The following is a 21,309-nucleotide window of genomic DNA, read 5'->3' as shown; positions in this document are numbered from 1 at the left end:
TTGAAAATCTGTTGTCCCTTGTTTCCCGAAAGAGAGAATCAATGGTGGCTGAAATCTTGATAAATGGGCATCAAAACTCAAATTAACTTGTTCGTTCAACATTTATATTATCCAGAACAAAGCAAATATATAAAATGGAACTCCAAATGGATTTTGATACACAGAGAAAACATGAATTATTGTAATTTGTAATTCTTCCTGTTTTCAGCAAAAAAGGAAGAAAAATAAAAATAAACGGAAAACGAAAACTATCCGTAACTGAGGTACGGATTTCAGAATTAATCTTAAATTTTTATTTCAATTCAACTACCGATTATTTTATTTTTCTTAAACAACTTTTGGAATAAAAATCATCTGCTTAGTTATTCTTCAACACACGTAAATTTTCCCTTTCCTATTTGCAAGCGGAAATTCATGAAGAATGGAGACTTAACAAGAATGAATTAATCGGCATTATTCTTCAAACAGAAAACCTTCAAGGTGAAGCGTCACCACGCCACCAGAAATTGTTGTTGTCCACCAAAACTAATTGATTGTCGCGATAAAGGATGAGATTCGTTATAACCAGAACAGACACTGAAGACATTGCTGAGAAGAATACTTCGGCGATACATTGAGTGAACTTAAGTCGTTTTAGTGCACTCATTCGATAGCTTTAGAAAATTTCACAATGAATAGTGTACGTGTCGATTCATGGGAATTAGAACTGCGAACTTCAGTACCAGAAGGATTAAATTTTTGGTACTGCAGGCTTTCCAATGCTAATAAAAAATATGGGAAATCAGGACGAAAAAATATAGGCTTTGTGAAGCTGTGAAAAAGGAACATTTCAATTATCCAATAGGTAGAAATAAAATTAAAAAAAAAAAAAAAAAAAAATCATATGGAAATACATCAATTGTTATATGAACATGCATTCTACTCTAAATATAACTAAATGGGTAATTATCTCGTTGCAAAATTTTATACGAGTTTCTTGGTGTTTTCGTACGCAGCTCACCAGTGCTAAGCAACAACCATAAGGAAAGTGTTAAACGGATTTGCATCAGAAAATCAGTGTTTATAAGTATACGTGTCCAAGATGTGAATAATTTCATCACTTGCAAGATTCTATCATTTCTATGGTAATTCTTTTCTTTTTTCTTTTTTTAAAATAATATACATAAGTTGTAAAAATCAATACAAAATTCATTTTAAAAAATCACAAAACACATGACACAAAAGGTTGGTTTCTTAAGTATCTAAATACACAATTGCTCACAGAACTCAGTTCATCTAAGAAAATATATACAACAGTAAAAGTATCAGTTACACTTTCATTTTCTTCAGTGCCTGAATATACTTATTTGCCATCTTCCGTTTCTCTTTGCTCTGCTCGTCTTGAATTTTCTGTAGTTCACTCATCTTCAAGGATGCGGTCTGGATCATTGCCTGGACAACACTAACGTCAGCCATATCCTTTTTTGATAGCGAAGAAGATAATCTTGTCTAAGCATCTTTCATCAGTCTAGTAGCTGCTTCCATTTCCTTCTGTACTGTTTCGTCCATTTCATTTAATTTCTTCAGAGACGATTCACACTTTGAAACTTCCTTTGATATAGCTTCTTGCTTCGCATTTCTTAACGCACTTTCTTCTCTGGAAACCTTCGCCACTGCGCTCTTCTAAGTAATCTTTATACTTTCTCCAGGCGTTTTGCATAGCATCTATTAATTGCTTTGTAGCATCCTCCCTGAATTCCCTCTTTTGTAGCTCTGAGCAGTTAGCTATTATAGTTTGCGCTTCCACTCCAACTTCAGGTTGCTGCAGATGGTTTTCACAGTTCTTGAAATCAACTGCGGATAAATCAGTAGCCCCCTCCTCCCCCAACATATCTGGCTTCAGAAACCTCAATAGCAGCATTCTGACAAGCCCTGATAACTCGAGTAGAGTAAATGAATTAGCGGGTCTTTGCGTTGAAAGAAATACAGAAATTTATCAAAAATAACTTACGTACAAACGATGAAATGCAGTTTGGCTTCAAACAATTTGTCTTTCAGAAATTGTTTAATCCTTCTGTAACGATTGTTTTCATGACATGCCTTATCTTGTACTGGAAGATTCTCCAGAAAGTACTTAACGTAGCCCTAGAAATTGTTCTGCGATGCGTCTGCACATAGGAAGCAAAGTTAGCCATCGGCTAGGAAAATGGCGCAGAAAAAAAATGGCTTTTTAAATCCAACACTGACTGGACAAGAGAATAGTCCTCTTGTCGAGCCGCAGACATTCTGAACCACTAAAATGAATCCACACAAAAATCTTAAATATCCCACGATAATGATTTTACTCCATGAAACGCATTAGAAACTGTGTGCAAAGTACAAGAACCAATATCTAAAAGCGTTGGTAACCCTTGATCTTGGCACCAATCATTAACATTCGCGAAGCAATGCCACAAATATATAGGAGGTTTCGTTAAAATATAGGAAATATAGGAGTTTATAGGAAGAGACGGAAATATATAGAAAAAATAGGAAATATAGGAGCATTGGAAAGCCTGGTACTGAAAGATGAGGAATCTACACCAACGAGAGAGGAGACATTCAGTTTGATGCCTTTCTCACACCTGGAGTGCGCTTCTTCCTTAAAGCCTAACCCGAAAATATTCCGAATGGACTATTTTCTGTTCGCAACGGATTAGGGGAATATTCCTCGAGGCATCCCTTACCTGGGTAGTATTATTACTAATGACATTAAATGTGAACGTGTAATAAAAGTAAGGATAGTAATGGTGAAAGAAGCCTTTAGGAGGAAGAGAAGACTATTTTGTGGGACCTTGAATAAAGAGTTGAGAAAAAGACTCACAAAATGCTTCGTGTGGAGTATTCTACTGTATGGGTCAGAAGCACGGACATTACGCAAAAATGATGAGAAATAACTGGAAGCTTTCGAAATGTGGGTATAGTGAAGAATGGGGCGAATTAGCTAGGACGAGCGGAAAAAGGATGGAAGGGTGTTAGAAAAGGTAGGGGAGAAAATAATATTGTAGATGTTGTAAGAAGAGGAAAAGAAACTTGTTGGAACATTGGATAAGAAGGAACTGTATCATGAGGGACGTGCTAGAGGGTATAGTGGTAGGAAAAGGAGGGAGGGGGCGAAGGAGACTACAATTAATGGACGATATCGAAACAGAAAAATCGTACGTGAAGACGAAGAGATCAGCGGAAGACCGTGGATCATGGAAGTTTCTCAGTTGCAGCAGGTGACCTGCAAATAATAGCAGAATACTTATGCTGCTGATGATGATATGTATATATATTCGGGTGGAGTGAAAAGAGGCCAAAAAAAAAAATGTTTTCGAAATTTGATTGTGGATAGGGGGCAAAAGTTGCATCACATTATAGTACTTTACCATGGAAAATTTCAAGTCTCTAAAGTAATTTTTAGCCGAAGCGCAATGGGCCTTAAGTTTCGTAGATTTTGTGAACAAATACATATTTCTTATGTATTTGTGTAATTATTAGACAGCTCTTCGACTGAGGGAGACTGTAATTTTAGGGTGTTAAGATTCGTTGTCGCGACGAGATGAATTTCTAAAGCTACCGAAGTTCATATTCTATGTTACAGGCTACATCAACCCAAAATTCCCCACTAAGAGGTGGCAGCCGTCGAGTTCAATCCCACCCACCCGCCAACATTAGATTGAATGTTTCATAAGTTTCGTTCACGTCTTCCTGCAAAATACTGCGACTTTGTCTCAAAAGTATTCATCTATTTTCTCGAGTCATTTTTGGAACGAATAAAGAAATCGCTCTCTCGTGCCCACACACTGAAAGAAGTTTCACTAATTATTTTCACTAATCTTTCCACTACTTGCATATGACATTTCAACTCAAGGATATCAACACACGTATTTTCTGAAGAGCAAATTTTTTGCAATTTTTCATCTGTCTCATGAGTCAATATTAGCGGTTCTGTTATGCTACACTCATTCCAGTTTATCACTTCTGTGTAATTATTAGCCTCGAAGTTTAATACTGGAACTTCGAAGGAACGAATTTCAGAAGGTTTACACTGCTTTCTGGATTGGAATATTTTATCAGCAGCAAGGATTCGTATAGTTGATCCGTCGACACCAATCATGGCAATGAGAATGTTTTAAGGATGCATTTCTGGAAATTACTTTATTGATGGGAGTCTTGTATGGTTCTTGCAAACATCGCGAAAGTCTGATCAAGAACAGATGTTTAGCTCCGTATTTGACAAGAGGTTTCAGTTTGATGTTGAACCACACTGGAGCATATACTTTTACCACGAACTTTGATAGAGTTTTGAGCTCCTCTGAAGGATTTGGCATTAATATATATAGACGCAAAAGTCTGTAAGCCATTGTTAACCAGCAAACATGCCAAAGTTTCCCAGGTTTCTTAATCTGTTAGGCTTTTATCACAGTCTCCTCTTATGACAGATCGGAGTATTTCACACAAGTACCTCTGATAATAACTGAGATCATGCACATTTAGGAGTGTAGAAAGTTCTGAAGAAATCTTTTCGAAGCCGTACACTGAGTTTGTTTCACAATTCACAAATGATCTACCAATAGATCCAGAGAAAGGGTAAGGGTCAGTACTTACACCATCGATTTCTTTTAGTAAATGACGAAGTGGTAGTTCAATGAAACGCAATATGCATATGCACAACTGCAAAGGTCCCCCTAAATGGTTTTCGAGAACTCTAATCACTCCTCCTTTTGACCCAACATTAATATTAGTGCGATCGCAACCGATAGCTACCACATCTGATAGGTCCACATTATTTTCTTGTAATTCGCGGCAGGACCCGTTTCTACACGGATACAATAATATTCTTCCATCTTCATATCTCTGACTTCCGGACATCATGAGCGTTTGGTCTTTCTTCCAATCAAATTAGATGGAATGAGGTTTCACTTTATTAATAGTCTCTTTAGTTCTTACACGTATACCATTTTTCGCAATCTCTCTTTGAATTTCGCTTCTGTCAATTATGTTTTGCGACTGCTCTAGACTCTCATATTTAAAATCTTCCAAAACCGTAATAACAATTGCTGCAATTTTTCTTCTAATCACGCCGTTTTTCTCCTTCACTTTTGCTAATGTTGGGACGAATTTTCTCATTTCCGTGCATCTAAACTGTGATTGCTCTCTTGTCTTCTTCAAAGGATACTTCCAACTAAAATATGATCTTCTCCAGCTTCAGTGTGTTCTTTATTGCCTTCCTATCTTGTTACCGAAGATGACAAGTAGTCTGAAGATTTGATAATGTAACTATAGTAGAGTATAATACTCTTTGGTTGAAAGCTTCACCGTAAGATCGGTTTTGGCTTTCCTTCCTTCTCTTTTCTTGAATTTCTTTGTCCAAGTAATATCAATAATACCGAGTATCATCTTTTACTCACCACTCAGCGACACAACTAGGCTAGTTGTCGCCCGAGGCAAGAACTCGCCTTAGCACCCCCCGACTACCAAATCAAAACGCTCCCCAACTATACCTGATATTGTCATCAGACAGTAGTTCTCCTATTCCATTCTTTCTTCAAGAGGTAAAGCTTGATTTCAAAATTATAGTACATATTTTAATTTTTAGTACAAGATAAAACCCTAAACTACTACGTAACTGACAAATAATCTGAGAGTAGCATGTTTGACACATTCTTACAGTCTTAACGAAATAACTGCAAATCGCAATATTTTTGGAATTATATGGGGATGTGCATATGTGTAGAATGAAAATCAACAGTCTTTTGCTTTAGAATAGAATATTTAATTATGACAAACAATCAACTGATCATTGCAAATTATCAACTTCAATATTCATAGCCTATTCCTTCTGTATCATCATTACAAAATGTTCTCCTACCCCAGTAAATTTCCGGCCTACCACAAGTGTCACAACCTTCTGCTCAAATCCTCCCCTCCCCCTCCATAAAAATCAAAAAACAAACACTCCCTACCAATTCTATATTGCTAGATATAAGCAAAACTGCGAAACAAATGGGCAAATTATTACTGATGGCTTCTCAGAACACCATGCGAAGTTCAAAAAACGGAAGCAACATGATTGGACGTAAAAACAACCAAAGAAGAAACTGACATAATTCTAATGATAAATAATAATAAACGAAGGAAGACCAAAATAATATTTCTTTAAGGCGATAAGATTACTGTATACGTCATCTATTACAAGAGGCACGGATCTTTCAAATGCCAACAAAATCCGGGAAACGTATGAGTTCGCCCAGACACTAAACAACTCTCGCGGGCTTTACATGGACAAGATATTGCCGACCAACAGACCATGGACGAACAACAGGAATCATCTAACATCACTCAGAATTCTCCGTAAGTATGACTCGTTTTCTAATCAAGCAACGCAGAGTTGAAAACATCATTTTAAGTACCAAATTTCACAAAATTAAATCCCCACGTTAAGCGGGTTTGCATATCCAGGCTCCTAACTATGAAAACATTTACGCTCACTCCAACCTCAATCATTTCACGAATTCAACCTGTTTTACGTATGTTATTAGGACATAATATCGATTGTGATTTATTCTAAAAACACTTTTATACATTGCAAGAGCTGTAACGTCCAAATATTTACTGAGAACTCATAGTGGTATCGGAATAAACAAAAGCGAGTATGGAACAGTAAACTGCTTTCACAAAAGGCAAAAGAAGGTCTGCAAAGGCATACAAAACGGTCGAGTGGTTTGGGTCGATACACTATCAATCACATGTTTGTGAGTTCAAACCCGGTAGTAAGTTGTTTCTTTTTTAAGTGTCTTCCTATTTTCACCCGGAGGCTGATAAATATTTCTTTGAGTAACTCATTGAAAACTTCTTTTGTTTTAAATTCGATTAGAACGGAACATTGTATGAATTGCGAATCTTAAATCCATAGCTTAAAAAAACATGAAGTATAGTCACTACTCCATTATCCTCTGATTTGTAACGAAAAACTATTTATAAACAGTGGTGACTTCAGAAAATTAATCTTGGGGAGAATTTCAATATGCGGGTGGAGGACAAACATTGGTAGTCCACATTGAGCACGATCGAATATATGGTCCTGAAGGCGGAAATTTCTTAACTCGAAAGGGGTCTCAAATTCTCCGTCAAATCACGTCCTGAAAGTATCATTGCTTAAAAGCTTTTCGTAACAAATATAATATTACACTTGTTTCTCGTTCTACATTTAGAATTGGTAAAATCATAACTTACAGAGGATTATAATAAAAGCATAAAAATTACAATACCAATCATGTATAAATTATCCTGTAAGTTACCAACTTTGGGTCAGATTAAAACTCAAATATTGGTTTTCGGATTGCACTTAGAAGTAAGTCCTCTCTATATAATCCTGATTGGAAAGCCATGTATAACTCTAATTAATTAATCAATATTTATACAAATATTTTTTATTTTACTATTTTTACTATTCAATATTATATACACTTCATTTCCAAAATCAAAATCTCGAAAATGTATATTGTACGAGTGCAGATTCGGAAATAAATGATTATTTATCATATATATTGGTCTCTATTCGAAATTCTATTTAATCGAATCCGACAAGAACACAGACAGAAACATTGAGAACAGGTGAAAAAAAAAAAGAGAGAAAAAGGTGCTGTACCCGGCGGAGACTCGAACTTAGTTCGAATAGTGCTTTATAAGCCGAACGCCTTAGACCACTCGGCTATGGTAACAAGTAGTGACTGTAGCAAAGGCTTCGAGTAGTAGTTCTTATTACAGAATAACATTTTCTATTGCCTAAAATTTAAACCTAATTTACTTTGATATAATATATCTATTAATTTGTTTCATGAACACGTTTTCGTTACTTTGATGAATGATGTATGTTGTTGATACAGATTTTATTACACGTTCTTTCGTAAATATTATAGAAAGTATCAGGGTTATTTATGATCTTTCATGGAAATTGACTGGCGCATGCGCAGTACACAGACAGTTCAATTGAAAGGCGAGGAAGGAAACGCTAACACACTGTTAGAATGTTTCCCTCACAAGCAGTAGTTCCCAACCGAGGGACGGCGGGACGCACTTCCTCTTCCTGGGGTGGCGTGAAGGGTTTACGAAGTCCCTTCGTTGTGTTATATTTCTTGAATGATTATGCACAATATACAGTCACATCTTCTACACATTTGGAAGTGATAAATCGTAGTATAAATAAATCGTCCTCCACACACAGTGATTGTTGCTTTTCCAAGATTATAAACTGGAACACTTTTTATTTCAATAGAATATAAAAGTTTCCATGGGAGGGGGTTACAACCCCCTGGGTCTTTGATATGTCACCGCCTGTAACTTTCAAGTTAGAATCGAAAAATGGAGACATGTGACCTACTAAATATATTTTTAGTTCATTATACATTTTCATAAAAAAAAATATCCACAATTACAATGACAGTAAATGCTAAGTAATTATTGCAAATGTTTGTACTTTCATTTTCCCTCTTTTTTCTCAACTGAGCTTGAAAAATGTAAAAATACGAGGTTAAGAATTTCAAATATTACGTATATTTTAGCGTATTACGAAATTATAATTATTAGAATCCGGCAGGATCACAAACAGAAACGTCAAGAAGAGGTAAAACCAAATTGTACTGTGGTGGGATTCGAACTTCTCTTGAATGATGCATCAGAATCTCTAGCCGAATGCCTTAGTCCACTTGGCTAATGTCACAAGTTGAAAATATAGTAAGCGTGTTTCGTGTTCAATCTTTTGTTACAGTATGAAATTTATTTTGTATTCTCTGAAGTTTAAGCCTATTTTGGCCTGATGTAATAGTCTGTTGAAATTGTTTTATGTTTACGGTATTCTTTACTTTGACGAATGATGTTGTTAATATAGGTTCTATTACGTATTCGTTCATAAATATTACAACAATTGTCAGGATTATTTATGATCTTTCATGAAAACTGACTGGTGCATGCGCAGTAGAAACAGAAAGATGCACTTTACCGACATTTGTCATACACGCCAGAACGCAAATTTCTAACAGGTTCTGAAAATGCCTCGCTCTAAAGGTTGTAAAGAACTGTCTGTTGCTCTGAGAGGAGAAATCATAGGCCGAGCAAAAATGGGACAAACTGTGCCTCAGATTGCTAGAGATCTGGGATGTGACAAGAAAACGGTCAAGAAATGGGTTCAGCGATATGAAGAAGGTGGTGAATGGTTCAGGTCTCGGTCAAGAAGTGGAAGGCCAAAAGTGACAACTGCAGCTCAAGATCAAGCTTTAGTTACAGAAGTAATCAACAGACCTCTACGCCACACATCAATCCTCTTGGACAAAGCCAGAGAATATAATTGTTCTCACGAAACAATAAGAAGAAGATTATTGGGGGCTGGTCTTCACTGTTCAAGACCCGCTAGGAAGACTCTCCTGACAAACTCACAAGGCAAGACGAATGGAATGGGCACAGAATAACATAACCCAACCTCAGTCATATTGGGACTTAGTCATCTGAACCGACGAGAAGGTTTTCAAGTCTAACCAACAAGGCAGAGTTATATTGTATAGACCGCGCGGAACCAGGTATGCTGAACAAAATATTATCAGAACTTCTTGTTCAGAACGAATATCAGCACACTTTTGGGGATACATGACGGCTGCTGGTCCTGGAGATTTGGTTGCGGTGCCTGAGAGAATGAACAGCAGTGTTTACATTAATATCCTCGAAAATACGTTGTTACCGTCCTTAGAAAGAAACTTCCCCGAACAGGAAGAATATATATTTATGCATGACAACAGTGCTGTTCACACTTCCCGGCAAACACGAGAGTGGCTAAGTGAACATCCAGAGTTAATTTGTATTGAGTGGCCCCCTCTATCCCCAGATTTGAACCCAATTGAACATCTCTGGGCCTACATGGTGCAAGAATGGGAAGAGAGACGTGAAGACAGAGACTAAACGTTTCTTCAAAATCATGTTATGGAACTGTGGCAACATTTTCGTGACACACCGTCGTATTGCTCGAGATTTGTATCTAGTATCCCCTCCAGACTTCAAGAAGTTATTAACTCTGGAGGTGATTACACGAAGTACTAGTGTGTTATTTTTTGTGTAAACATTTATTTAAGTTTCATTTATTTATTATATTTTTTCAAGAGCAATACTTTCGTTCTTCATTCTTTTCCTTTGCTTGTTTACTTATTAGTTCGTTAAAACGTAAAGGAAGAGTAGTATATCTTCAAAAAGTATTTGTGAATTTACTTTGAACCTTTCTAAGAATACATTTACTTTTTTTCTTACTCTATATCATGCCCAATATTACTTTCATTTCAGTTAATTAATAACTTTATTTTACATCTCGGATAAAAGTATTATTGTTTTTTTAACGATATTTTTCCTTTTGATTGTGTAATTTCTAGTTTCATTGAATTATCTCAATTCGAATGAATAAATCACATTTTGTTTATTGTCCCTTCCTTAGCTAAGTTCGAATTCGAGAACAATGTGGTGTAATACAGGCCGGTAGCCAGCCCAAAAATGTAGGGGGGGGGCTGAAGTTAGGGGGGGCCCGAACCAACCATATTATAGTTCATCACCATATGATAGTTCATTTGCAAGCCTACCGTGGAAATTTTAGATGGGGCCCGCAAAAATTTAGGGTGGGCCCGGCCTCCCTAGACCCCCACTGGATACGGGCCTGGTGTAATATACGTTCTTTATTCTTCATATTGTGCAGTAATGACAATATTAATTATTTTTCATGAATCCAGTTGATTTGTGAGAACTTGGACAAACATTAACCTGGTGATTCTTTACGCAAGCGTAAAACACATTTTAGCTGTTCTTTATACTTCACAGCGATGAAACATTCTAGCAGTGTGTTACCATTTCCTTCCTCGCCTTCCAATTGAACTGTCTGTGTACTGCGCATGCGCCAGTCAATTTCCATGAAAGATCATAAATAACCCTGATGCTTTCTATAATATTTACGAAAGAACGTGTAAAAGAATCTATATCAACAACATACATCATTCATCAAAGTAACGAAAACGAGTTCATGTAACAAATTAATAGATATATCAAAGTAAATTATAGGCAATAGAAAATGTTATTCTGTAATAAGAACTACTACTCGAAGCCTTTGCTACAATCATTAGTTGTTACCATAGCCGAGTGGTCTAAGGCGTTCGGCTTGTAAACCACCATTCGAACTTACTTCGAGTCCCCGCCGAGTACAACGTCTTTTTCTCTCTCTTTTTTCACCTGTTCTCGATGTTTCTGTCTGTGTTCTTGTCGGATTCGATTAAATAGAATTTCGAATAGAGACCAATATATATGATAAATAATCATTTATTTGCGAGTCTGCACTCGTGCAATATACATTTTCGAGATTTTGATTTTGGAAATGAAGTGTATATAATATTGAATAGTAAAAATAGTAAAATAAAAAAATATTCGTATAAATATTGATTAATTAATTAGTGTTAAACATGGCTTTCCAATCAGGATTATATAGAGAGGACTTACTTCTAAGTGCAATCCGAAAACAAATATTTCAGTTTTAATCTGACTCAAGGTTGGTAACTTACAGGATAATTTATACATGGTTGGTATTGTAATTTTTATGCTTTTATTATAATCCTCTATAAGTTATGATTTTACCAATTCTAAATGTAGAACGAGAAACAAGTGTAATAATATATATGTTACGGAAAGTTTTTAAGCAATGATGCTTTCAGGACGTGATCTGAGGGAGAATTTGAGACCCCTCTCGAGCTAAGAAATTTCCGCCTTCAGGACCATATATTCGATCGTGCTCAATGTGGACTACCAATGTTTGCCCTCCAGCCGCATATTGAAATTCCCCCCAAGATTAATTTTCTGAAGTCACCACTGTTTATAAATAGTGTTTCGTTACAAATCAGAGGATAATAGAGTAGTGACTATACTTCATTTTTTTAGCTATGGATTTAAGATTCGCAATTCATATAATGTTCCGTTCTAATCGAATTTAAAACAAAAGAAGTTTTCAATGAGTTACTCAAATAAATATTTTCAGCCTCCGGATGAAAATAGGAAAACACTTAATAAAGAAACAACTTGCTACCGGGTTTGAACTCACAAACATGTGATTGATAGTGTATCGATCCAAACCACTCGACCATTTTGTATGCCTTTGCACATCTTCTTTTGCCTTTTGTTATAGCAGTTTACTGTTCCATACTCGCTTTTGTTTATTCCGATACCACTATGAGTTCTCAGTAAATATTTGGACGTTACAGCTCTTGCAATGTATAAAAGTGTTTTTAGAATAAATCACAATCGATATTATGTCCTAATAACATATGTAAAACAGGTTGAATTCGTGAAATGATTGAGGTTGGAGTGAGCGTAAATGTTTTCATAGTTAGGAGCCTGGATATGCAAACCCGCTTAACGTGGGGATTTAATTTTGTGAAATTTGGTACCACAAGCAACAAATCATTAGTTAACATACGATTAAATTCAAATACGAGGGTTGTTACATAAATTCTAAACCTAAGAAATACTAGAATTAGACATGTAATACTTTTAGGTCGTATTTATTGAACCTTTCTATATCATACCAAATTTGATATTAATATTGCATAATATCATGTATATCACAACTGTACAGATATTGTATGATATCACAATACCGGTAGTTTTAAAATGAGAATCAGCAACATTTTTTTAACGTATGAGACGCATTATCAACAATAAAGCATTACGAAAGTACAACTATTGATAGAAAATAATTAAATGTGTGCCGAAAATGTATAATAATTACATTGTAAGCACAAAGTAGAAAGTATATTTTATACCTGTAGACGGTACCATATTTTGTACCTGTACCTGTAGACGTACCATATTTATGGATCCAGTTTCCGACGAAAACAGTCCGGTTATCCACTGAGTATTGACACAATGAAAACACTGATATGCAACTTCGTTAGCAATTAACATAAACTCATAAGCACTTAAGCAATAAGCCTTTTTGCGAATGAAAATTACAATGAAAACACCGAAGCTCATACAGATTAACCGCATTCTAAAATTCCTTCAATTTGTATGACAAGGTACCTTGACTTAATACAGGATAGAAAACTCCAATAAAATTGAAACTAGTGGAAAGGAAAAAGAAGAAGACGACTGAAGTTATGCGTGCGTAAAAAACGAATTTACCACTACACCGTTGATCCAATTCATTTTATGGATGATTCACCAAGATTACATTGTACTATTCGAGCGAAAAACAAAAGATAATGCGCACAGCTGTAAAACATAATTTTGTTACACATCAATAGTGGGGAACAGGAAAGTTTCTAAGTTTGAAGTTACCGAATAAGAAACAAGCACTCAACTACAGGTGAAATTAACTTAAAATTTTCGTTTTATTTATTTTAAATATTATTCTTAGCAAATCGAAATTCTTTGGATTCTTAGTAAAATCTCATGACCTTTCGCTGACCTCAAAGTTCCTGACATTTTGAGGTTTTCCAGGTTTGTGCCACCCTAGCTGTTGGTCTGTGGCCATGGGGTTCATTTCTCAAATTTCGCAAACTAATGGCGTATGATGTGTTCATTCACTACTCATGGTCCAAGTGCACTGTTAATGTTTTTTATCGACAGATGTGCAGTGCGTCCCAGTTTAAACTCGAAAAGGAAAAATCACTAGCAATTGTGTGCTTTCCATGATGTACTTTTACGCAACCTTGCTCAATACGCTGCCTCGTGTCAATAGGCTGTCAACTCCTATTTTCTGAACATTTTCGGAGATTGTGATGTATGCGTAACCTTGTCCATCTATTTGTTGCCTTTCTGAGGGTAGTTTCCCCATCAGACGTAAAACCGGACATTCCAATCGCATCAACCCAATAAATCCTAGAAACTTCAGTGAAACCTATATTAAATATATTATTGTAATATGCTTTGGTAACAATCAAAGAAAGGTTAATTGCAATAGTAATAATTACTAGCAGGTCACTTCACCAAACACAAAGCAGTTTTTTATACTGAAAAACAGTAAAATACGTAACTAGACATTATTTCCAGTCGCATTCGTGCAAAACAAACACATATATATTTCCTATGAATAAATTTTACTTTCTGATCCAGGGCTCAAAATTTCCGTTCGCCATTGACGACCAAATATTTTAGTTTGGCGATAGCCATATGGCCTTTACTTTGTAGGACGGAATGAAAATGGTGACCAATCTCCCTGATCTGGCTACTGAATACAGACTTCAAATTTCGTCCCCTATTCTAATCAATGTTGGTTATATGTTCCCGCATTTGTAGGTATGAATAAAATACATTCGAGATAAACGTACTAATTAAGTATAAATAGTAAGTAACATACAGGCGCAGTGGCATTGCTAGTAAGACGTCTACCTACAGACAAGGCAGATAGCATTTGATTCCTGGTGGGGGCGAGAGATTTTTATTTTATTTTATTTTATTTATTTTCGTTTTACTCTAGTTCCAATATGGCTCATACACACCGAGCCTTTGTAAGATAAAAACCTAGGGAAACCTGGGAAGTAAAGACGGTCAGCCGTGATGATGATGAGTCATGTCATGAATGAACCGATGTCTAGAAAGTGAAAAGTCATATACAGTATATATCAATCCAATCCTTGGGCCTCTTATGGCCTGCCCAGAATGAGAGTGTTGTCTACCTTAGTAAATAACATAATTTACTAATGCATTATCAAAACAGAAAGAAAGAATAGACTTATCTATACTTACCAATGAAATGTTCAAACTCTTCCCGGCACGCACAAGATTTGCAAAACGCATATAGGTATTTGTCCTGATTCGTAAGGTCGCTACCTTCACATGTCAAAATCTGGAGGCAATCTATCACCATATTTGAGCAATTCACCGCATCATCCATGGAACAATCAATCCCTCTCAATGTGTCATATTCCTCTAATATAACTGCATGAACACAACAAGCGATACTGGCTCGTGCCTAACGTAAGAAACAAAAGAGCACAAGTCAAAAGCTGAACTCACTCACAAAATTATAGGGCTATAATTTTTATAACTTTTGGTTAATAACTACAGGGTGCCCAGTGATCATGATTTTGAAATTCCCAAATCTCCACTTCTCCACATACATTTTACGAATATTTCCCGATCAAATACTGCCAGATTTTTCAGCAAAATTAATATGATCATATATTAAAAGTGGTTTTGTATGTCATGGCATGCTTTGAACATCACTGAATTACTGTTTGTGTTCTCGTAAGATCAAAGCTTACCGATATAAGGGAAATAAAAACTGAGCTACATTGAACAGTATTGCATTAAGCTTGTTATCGTTATGATACAATTGACAGTAACAATTAATAGTATATACTAACAACTCTGAGTATTTTAATACAAGCCATATCATCACAACTCTGTACATTTACCACAATTCGTACCGGTAATTAAGACCAGTAATACAATTTTAAATTTGATCTGTCATTCTACCCTAAATTTCTTTAAACCTCAGTTCTAGCCTGCTTTTTTCATCCATATTTTTATTTTCGTTCAAGATCCACTGTTTTTCAAGGGTCTCTTTATGGCGCGCATGTGAACTTTGGAATGCTCGAAACATTCCCTTTGTTACATTTGATTTTCCCCACATCGCCTGCAACGTTCGCTGCTTCAATAATATGCCGTAGTGTCATCAAAGAGCGTTCCTTTTCATTCAGAACCAAACTCTCTTTGTTAATCGAGAATCTATGCTGAAGACTGGTAATGCCATGTGACAGTATAAGCATCATTTTAACAAACTTTTTAGGAGCATTCTCAAAATCACTTCTACAGTATTGTTGATTCTGTCCAACCAGAATATGTTTAAAGTACAGTGTGGGCGGGAATTAACTCCCAATGAAAATTCTTTGTGACTTTTTTTAATACTTTACCAATTTTCATGGAATAAAAAGCATTTGGTTCCTTACAATAGTAGAGTGACTTCCTTCCACAGACAAAGTTCAAAAAATTGAATCTAGATCCTTACGTCCCTCGGATCTATACTTACAAGGAAATTTATATTCCCTCCATTGTGACAGAGTAATATGCATAGTCTTACAAGAGCAACAAACCATCTTCATGTTTCCACAAAGCAAATACATTATTGACATATAGAAAGCAATCTTAACAGTTTACAAAATGAAATATGCAGTATATAAGATATATACATATGTAGATAGAATTTTCTTGCAATTGGAAATTTTCTTGAACCATTCTCTTCGTCGGTAATGACATTGATAAAACACAAAACAAAAACTGTAAGAAATATTAAAATTTTCTGCAAATATTATTAGTAATGTAGTAAATCAACCGCTTACGGAATCATACCAACAAAAGAAAAAAAAGAAAACTGAATTTACAAAAAGCTAAAAATAAACTGAAAAATGTGTTCACTTCCGGTTATCAATTAAGGAAGAGACCCAATCGTTCCCAGTTCGACTCGGTCCATTATATTCAATAAGGGTGGAACCTCCTTACCCAATATCGGGATCCTGGAATCTATTTCCTCAAGACAAGGAATCCATGGAGCCCTCTTCATTTAAGGTTGAAACTGTCTGCTTCCCCCTTAATTTTTTCTGTAAAAAATATCTGAATTAAATGGGCGACGTCTTATAGAAGTAACATCTTGTGCTGCATCATCTGGGGCAATTCTAAAAGAAGTAATATTACTTGTCGAAACAGTGAACAATGCAATGACTAATTGCTATTCGAGTTTCTGATTGATACTTCTATTCATGAAACATCAAACTACTGAAATTAGAGCTCCGGAAACGCATATTTAGGGAACACAGCAACTTTACTTATTTTTATACTAGCTGAATATGCCCATTCCTTGCATGGGAGCTGTATTTGGAAGTAAACGCCTGTGGGAGTATCCCCATTCATTTCAGCGACCGCGAAAACTATGGATTTGACACTAATATCGGTCATTTTAGGCTATTTTTAGATGTCCCGGTAACCCTCCCGCTGATCCCCGGCTTGCATACAATGGTAGCTGAATTTGCAAGTCATCGCTAACGGAAGTGTCACCATTGATCTCAGCGACCGCGAAAACTATGGATTTGACACTAATATCGGTAATTTTGGATTACTTTTACATGTCTCGGTATCCCCCTCCCAACGGTGACCCTCGGCCCGCAGACGAATAGGGTGAATTTGAAAGTTAATGCGATCGGAGTTTCACCATTGATCACAGCAACAGCGAAAACTATGAATTCGACACTAATATCGGTCATTTTCTACTACTTTTACATTTCCCGGTAAACGTCCCCTTCAGACCACCTGGCTCGAATTTTGAAAAAACTCTTTGTTTTGGTCTGGGGCCTGGACCAAGATACCCATGACCAAAATTTGGTAACTCTCGGTCCACTCGTCTGGTCCCCAGGCCGCACACAGACAGACAGAAAGACAAACACACAAACAAACTCTTTATTTATATTAGATGTACCCGCATACCCGTATTCATAAATTGAAAGTTTTCCAGCTAACATGGTATGCTTTGATGAAATACTTTCACGTAGTCGCAAGGTAAAACATTTAGTGCCTGTGGCCCTGGTCTGTTTTCCAGCAACACCACTCTCTTAGCTTAAAAGAATTAACAAAACGATGTAAAATTAAATAAAAAAACCTTGGTAAATATAATAAAATCTCAAGTTTAACGACTGACATACTCTATAGGTATAGTCTAGATCAATTCACAGGTAGACAAATAATAATAATCATCTATCTATTAAAATTCTGCAATAGCAATTAAAAGGGCCTGAGCTCCAACGTATACTTTTGGCTTTCAAATCTTTCATTTACGGTTATGTGTGATTTCATGTTTAACAGAGACAAACATTTTAAGTAAGTGTACTTTAAATAAATAGTTAACTAGATCTTTTTCATAAAGTTTATGATATAAAATTATTGTTCAAAGCCTTTGTATTTTAATAAACCTTCCCTAAAATCAATGCACGTGAATTGTGCTTCCATCTTCCGAGCTCTTTTAAACTATATGTTGTGGACGTTTATATGTTTGTGGTCAATTCTTTCGACAATAAGATCTCGGAAACTACAGGCTCTAGAAAGATGACGTTTTCACTGATCGATTGGAAATTTTGCGTAAATTGTCCAGTTCTAATTGAATATTTAAAAAAAAAAAAAAAAAAAAACCATGGCCATTATTTTTATTACAATTTTTAGAGTACACTGGAAGCGTTGAAATTAAAAAAAAAAAAAAAAAAACTAAAGCATAATATCCTATGCGTTATACATTCCAACACCACATTGTTTTATATTGGGGTTGTATGTGTCTCAGGCGTTTGTTTCATGGCCAAATAATAATGAAAAAGGAAGGATAACCATTTCTCCAGTCTAAGATGAATCTTTATTTTTGGAGTGTTTTGCCCAATGAACACCATATATAACTACCATTATAATTAATTGTGTGTGTAATGTATTTGCTTATTACATACTGCATGCAAGAAGAAAGAAAACACTGATCATGCATGAATTAGAAACTCCAACCGGAAATAGGCTCAAATCTTGCAAACGGTGCGAGATATTGAGAAAAAATAATTGATAAAATCTCCCCTTTATGATACGCCTTGCCGATTTTTTTCCAAGACTTCTTTCACTTATGTCTGTAAAGGGACATGTACAGATGTGAGGAATGAGAAGGATATTTATGCTCATAAGCGAATGATGTGCTGTGTAGGGAGCGCAGGTTCAGCTAGTAATAATAATAATAATAATAATAATAATAATAATAATAATCTTATCTTGATAGTCTAAGATATTACTGATTTTGACAGAGGTTAAAATTCAGACAAAGTAAGAAACCGTATATTTTTGATTTCTCAAAAAACTCGCCCGAGACACAGACTGCCAAAAATGGCACCTCTGGTACCATTTCTCACGTGTGAATTTTGACAAAATATTGAAATGCTCTATCTCTGGAAGGGTTCAAGATATCTTGTTGCTTTTCGATCTCATTAAACCACCTCTAGTTTTATATAACATGAAACTAATTCTGTATAAACGTAAGTAGCAGACACAGCTTACAAACATACTGAAGCTTCCAAAACACATTACAGGTTCCAAAGCATACCAGTGAAATCTGCTTAGAACTGAAATTAGCAGTTCAACTGCATCATTATTTTCCTTTGACACTGAGTGGTGCTTTCTTGTTCAACCAATAACTCGGGCATCCACAAATTTTAAAACATCGTGAATTGAAAGTGAGCACTGGTGGTGTTGCTGTCTTGTAGGTGGAAATCTATATCCAGCAGCTCGTCCACGTAGTACCATAAAGTTTACGAGGATTTCATTTTAACTCATAACTGATATTTATAACCTCTGAAAGCCATCTGTCACAGTTATACACATAGGCTAGAACCATCCCTCTCTGTAGGTCGTGAATCTGAATATTCTTTTGCCGTTTCTGAGATCTTGGTTGGACAAATGAAATTTCTAATTTCTTGTTCTTTGAAATTGGTGCTGTATAAGTTCGCCCATCACTGTTATTCCAGACATGTGACTTCTGAAGGGTTGGCGCTTCGAACATTCTTCTATTTTCTGCTGGCAGAAATCTTCAACTTCCTCTTTGGGTAACAGGAAAAAAAAAATGAAATGAAATTTTGAGTGTTACGTCCCACGGTTATGCCGGTTAGACTAAAGGAGACGGTGATTTGGGTAACAGGATTAGGGCTATTTACGTGTATGATTTTACCACTCTTGTAAAATCCTAGGCATTCTGAACTGCAGCTGCATTTGGACTGGAAAGACTGTTTTGTAGCATGGCGCTTCAACCAGATCATCAAGGCCCCTTCACATCACAGACAAGCAGTACTGTATACCCACTCCATTGGCATAAGTGACTTCGTCAATATAAAAAGTTTGTAACGATTTTTGAAGTGGCTAGGGGCACTATCCGAAATAATGGTGATATTTTCTTCCTGTGATGGTAGCTGTTAAAGAATTTTGCGTATTGCCAACAATGCTTGTGCTGAGTCATGCCTTCTATCATCACCTATAATCAACACCTGTGGTTTTGTTTCGATAATGTGAGACTCCAGTAAATATTGAAATCTGGTCATTACTCCAGTGATATCCTTGTACTTCTTGTGACAGAATCACAGACCGGTCCTCAAAAAATCACAGTTGAAGCACTAAACATAGTTGTTCAGCCTCTACACAAGTCCCTTCACTTCTGCTACGTGTTATTGCAATTTTTTCAGATGTTGGTGTGTTACTGTTTTCAATGCCCATTTCCAAATTCGTCAATGACGGTATCAATGGCAACAGTTCTCTTAATGAGCTTATTTTCCTCCCATGTTGCGAATGAAACCTCAAAAGAGTCATCTGCTGTGTCTTCCAGACAAAGTGTCTCTAAGGCTAGTCTTTCCTTTCCAGCGCATTCATCACATACCTAATCCAAACAGGTCTCTTGTTGTACATCACTTGCTACTAACGATATCACACGCCCAACCAAGGTGTCTTATGTCACGCTTTCAAACAAGTTCTTCAAAGTTGCCACGCAAAGTTCAAAACTGGCACAATGCACACAGACAGACATCTCTAGGAACCACGCACTTTGGTCGTAGTGGATAGAATTTTGATCTTCCAATGTGAAATACTAAATGTTTCTTCTTATATTTCTTTAGTGATGCGGGTCCTGTATCATTTCACTCTCGTCATTTTTTTCCTGCAGGATAGTGTATTACTTGTTGATACGCTGACGAGAACAGTCCCATTTATTTTCTAGATAAAATGACCGTGCGATTTGGATATGTGCTTCACTTACAGGATGACCATAATAGAGATCCGGTTTTCCCAAACAATCCTTTTGCAGATTTGTTGTTTTATCCACCATGTACTTTATTGCAGATGGAATTTGTAACAATGGATAATTGTTAGAGCTTGCACCACTTCATTTTAAGATGCATACGATTCAACAGCTGAACTTATCTTCGATATAAATTTCCGGCAAGTTGCTCAAGCTTCTTTTGGCTCATTTTCTTCTGAAGATGGAATTTCTACTTTGAAGAGTTTGGTCAGTTTTGACTTTGTGTACTCACCCAGAATTGCAGTATTTCCCTGTTCTTTCTTGATGCATACATCTGAAGACTTTACTTCACTGATTATGTTCTTTTATAGGACTAACACTAATCTCTAAAGCTAACTGATTCAAGGAATGTAATCCTCCTGAATATAAAAGATCTTCATCATCCACACCATGGGAGAATTCTTGTTCAGTTTCGGTCATTGTTGATGTTCTCTCAA

At 36.0% G+C, this 21,309-nt stretch overlaps 1 protein-coding gene across 4 annotated transcripts in view; it reads right to left on the bottom strand.

Annotated features, from left to right (window-relative positions):
- LOC145688127 (serine/threonine-protein kinase ATR-like) overlaps positions 1–21,309 on the bottom strand; it is a 381,701-nt gene that overhangs the window by 277,366 nt on the left and 83,026 nt on the right. For all 4 annotated transcript variants that reach the window (XM_081761899.1, XM_081761900.1, XM_081761902.1 and 1 more), the window contains one exon: positions 14,767–14,992. In XM_081761899.1, coding sequence (XP_081618025.1) covers positions 14,767–14,992 — 226 coding nt within the window. The remainder of the gene's footprint in view (positions 1–14,766; positions 14,993–21,309) is intronic.

This window comes from Thermobia domestica, chromosome 6 (assembly GCF_964235325.1).
Source record: "Thermobia domestica chromosome 6, izTheDome1.hap1.1, whole genome shotgun sequence".
In the NCBI taxonomy this organism is placed as follows: Eukaryota; Metazoa; Arthropoda; class Insecta; order Zygentoma; family Lepismatidae; genus Thermobia; species Thermobia domestica.
Note: the sequence above shows the minus strand (reverse complement) of the source record. Positions and strands in the feature narration are given on the sequence as shown.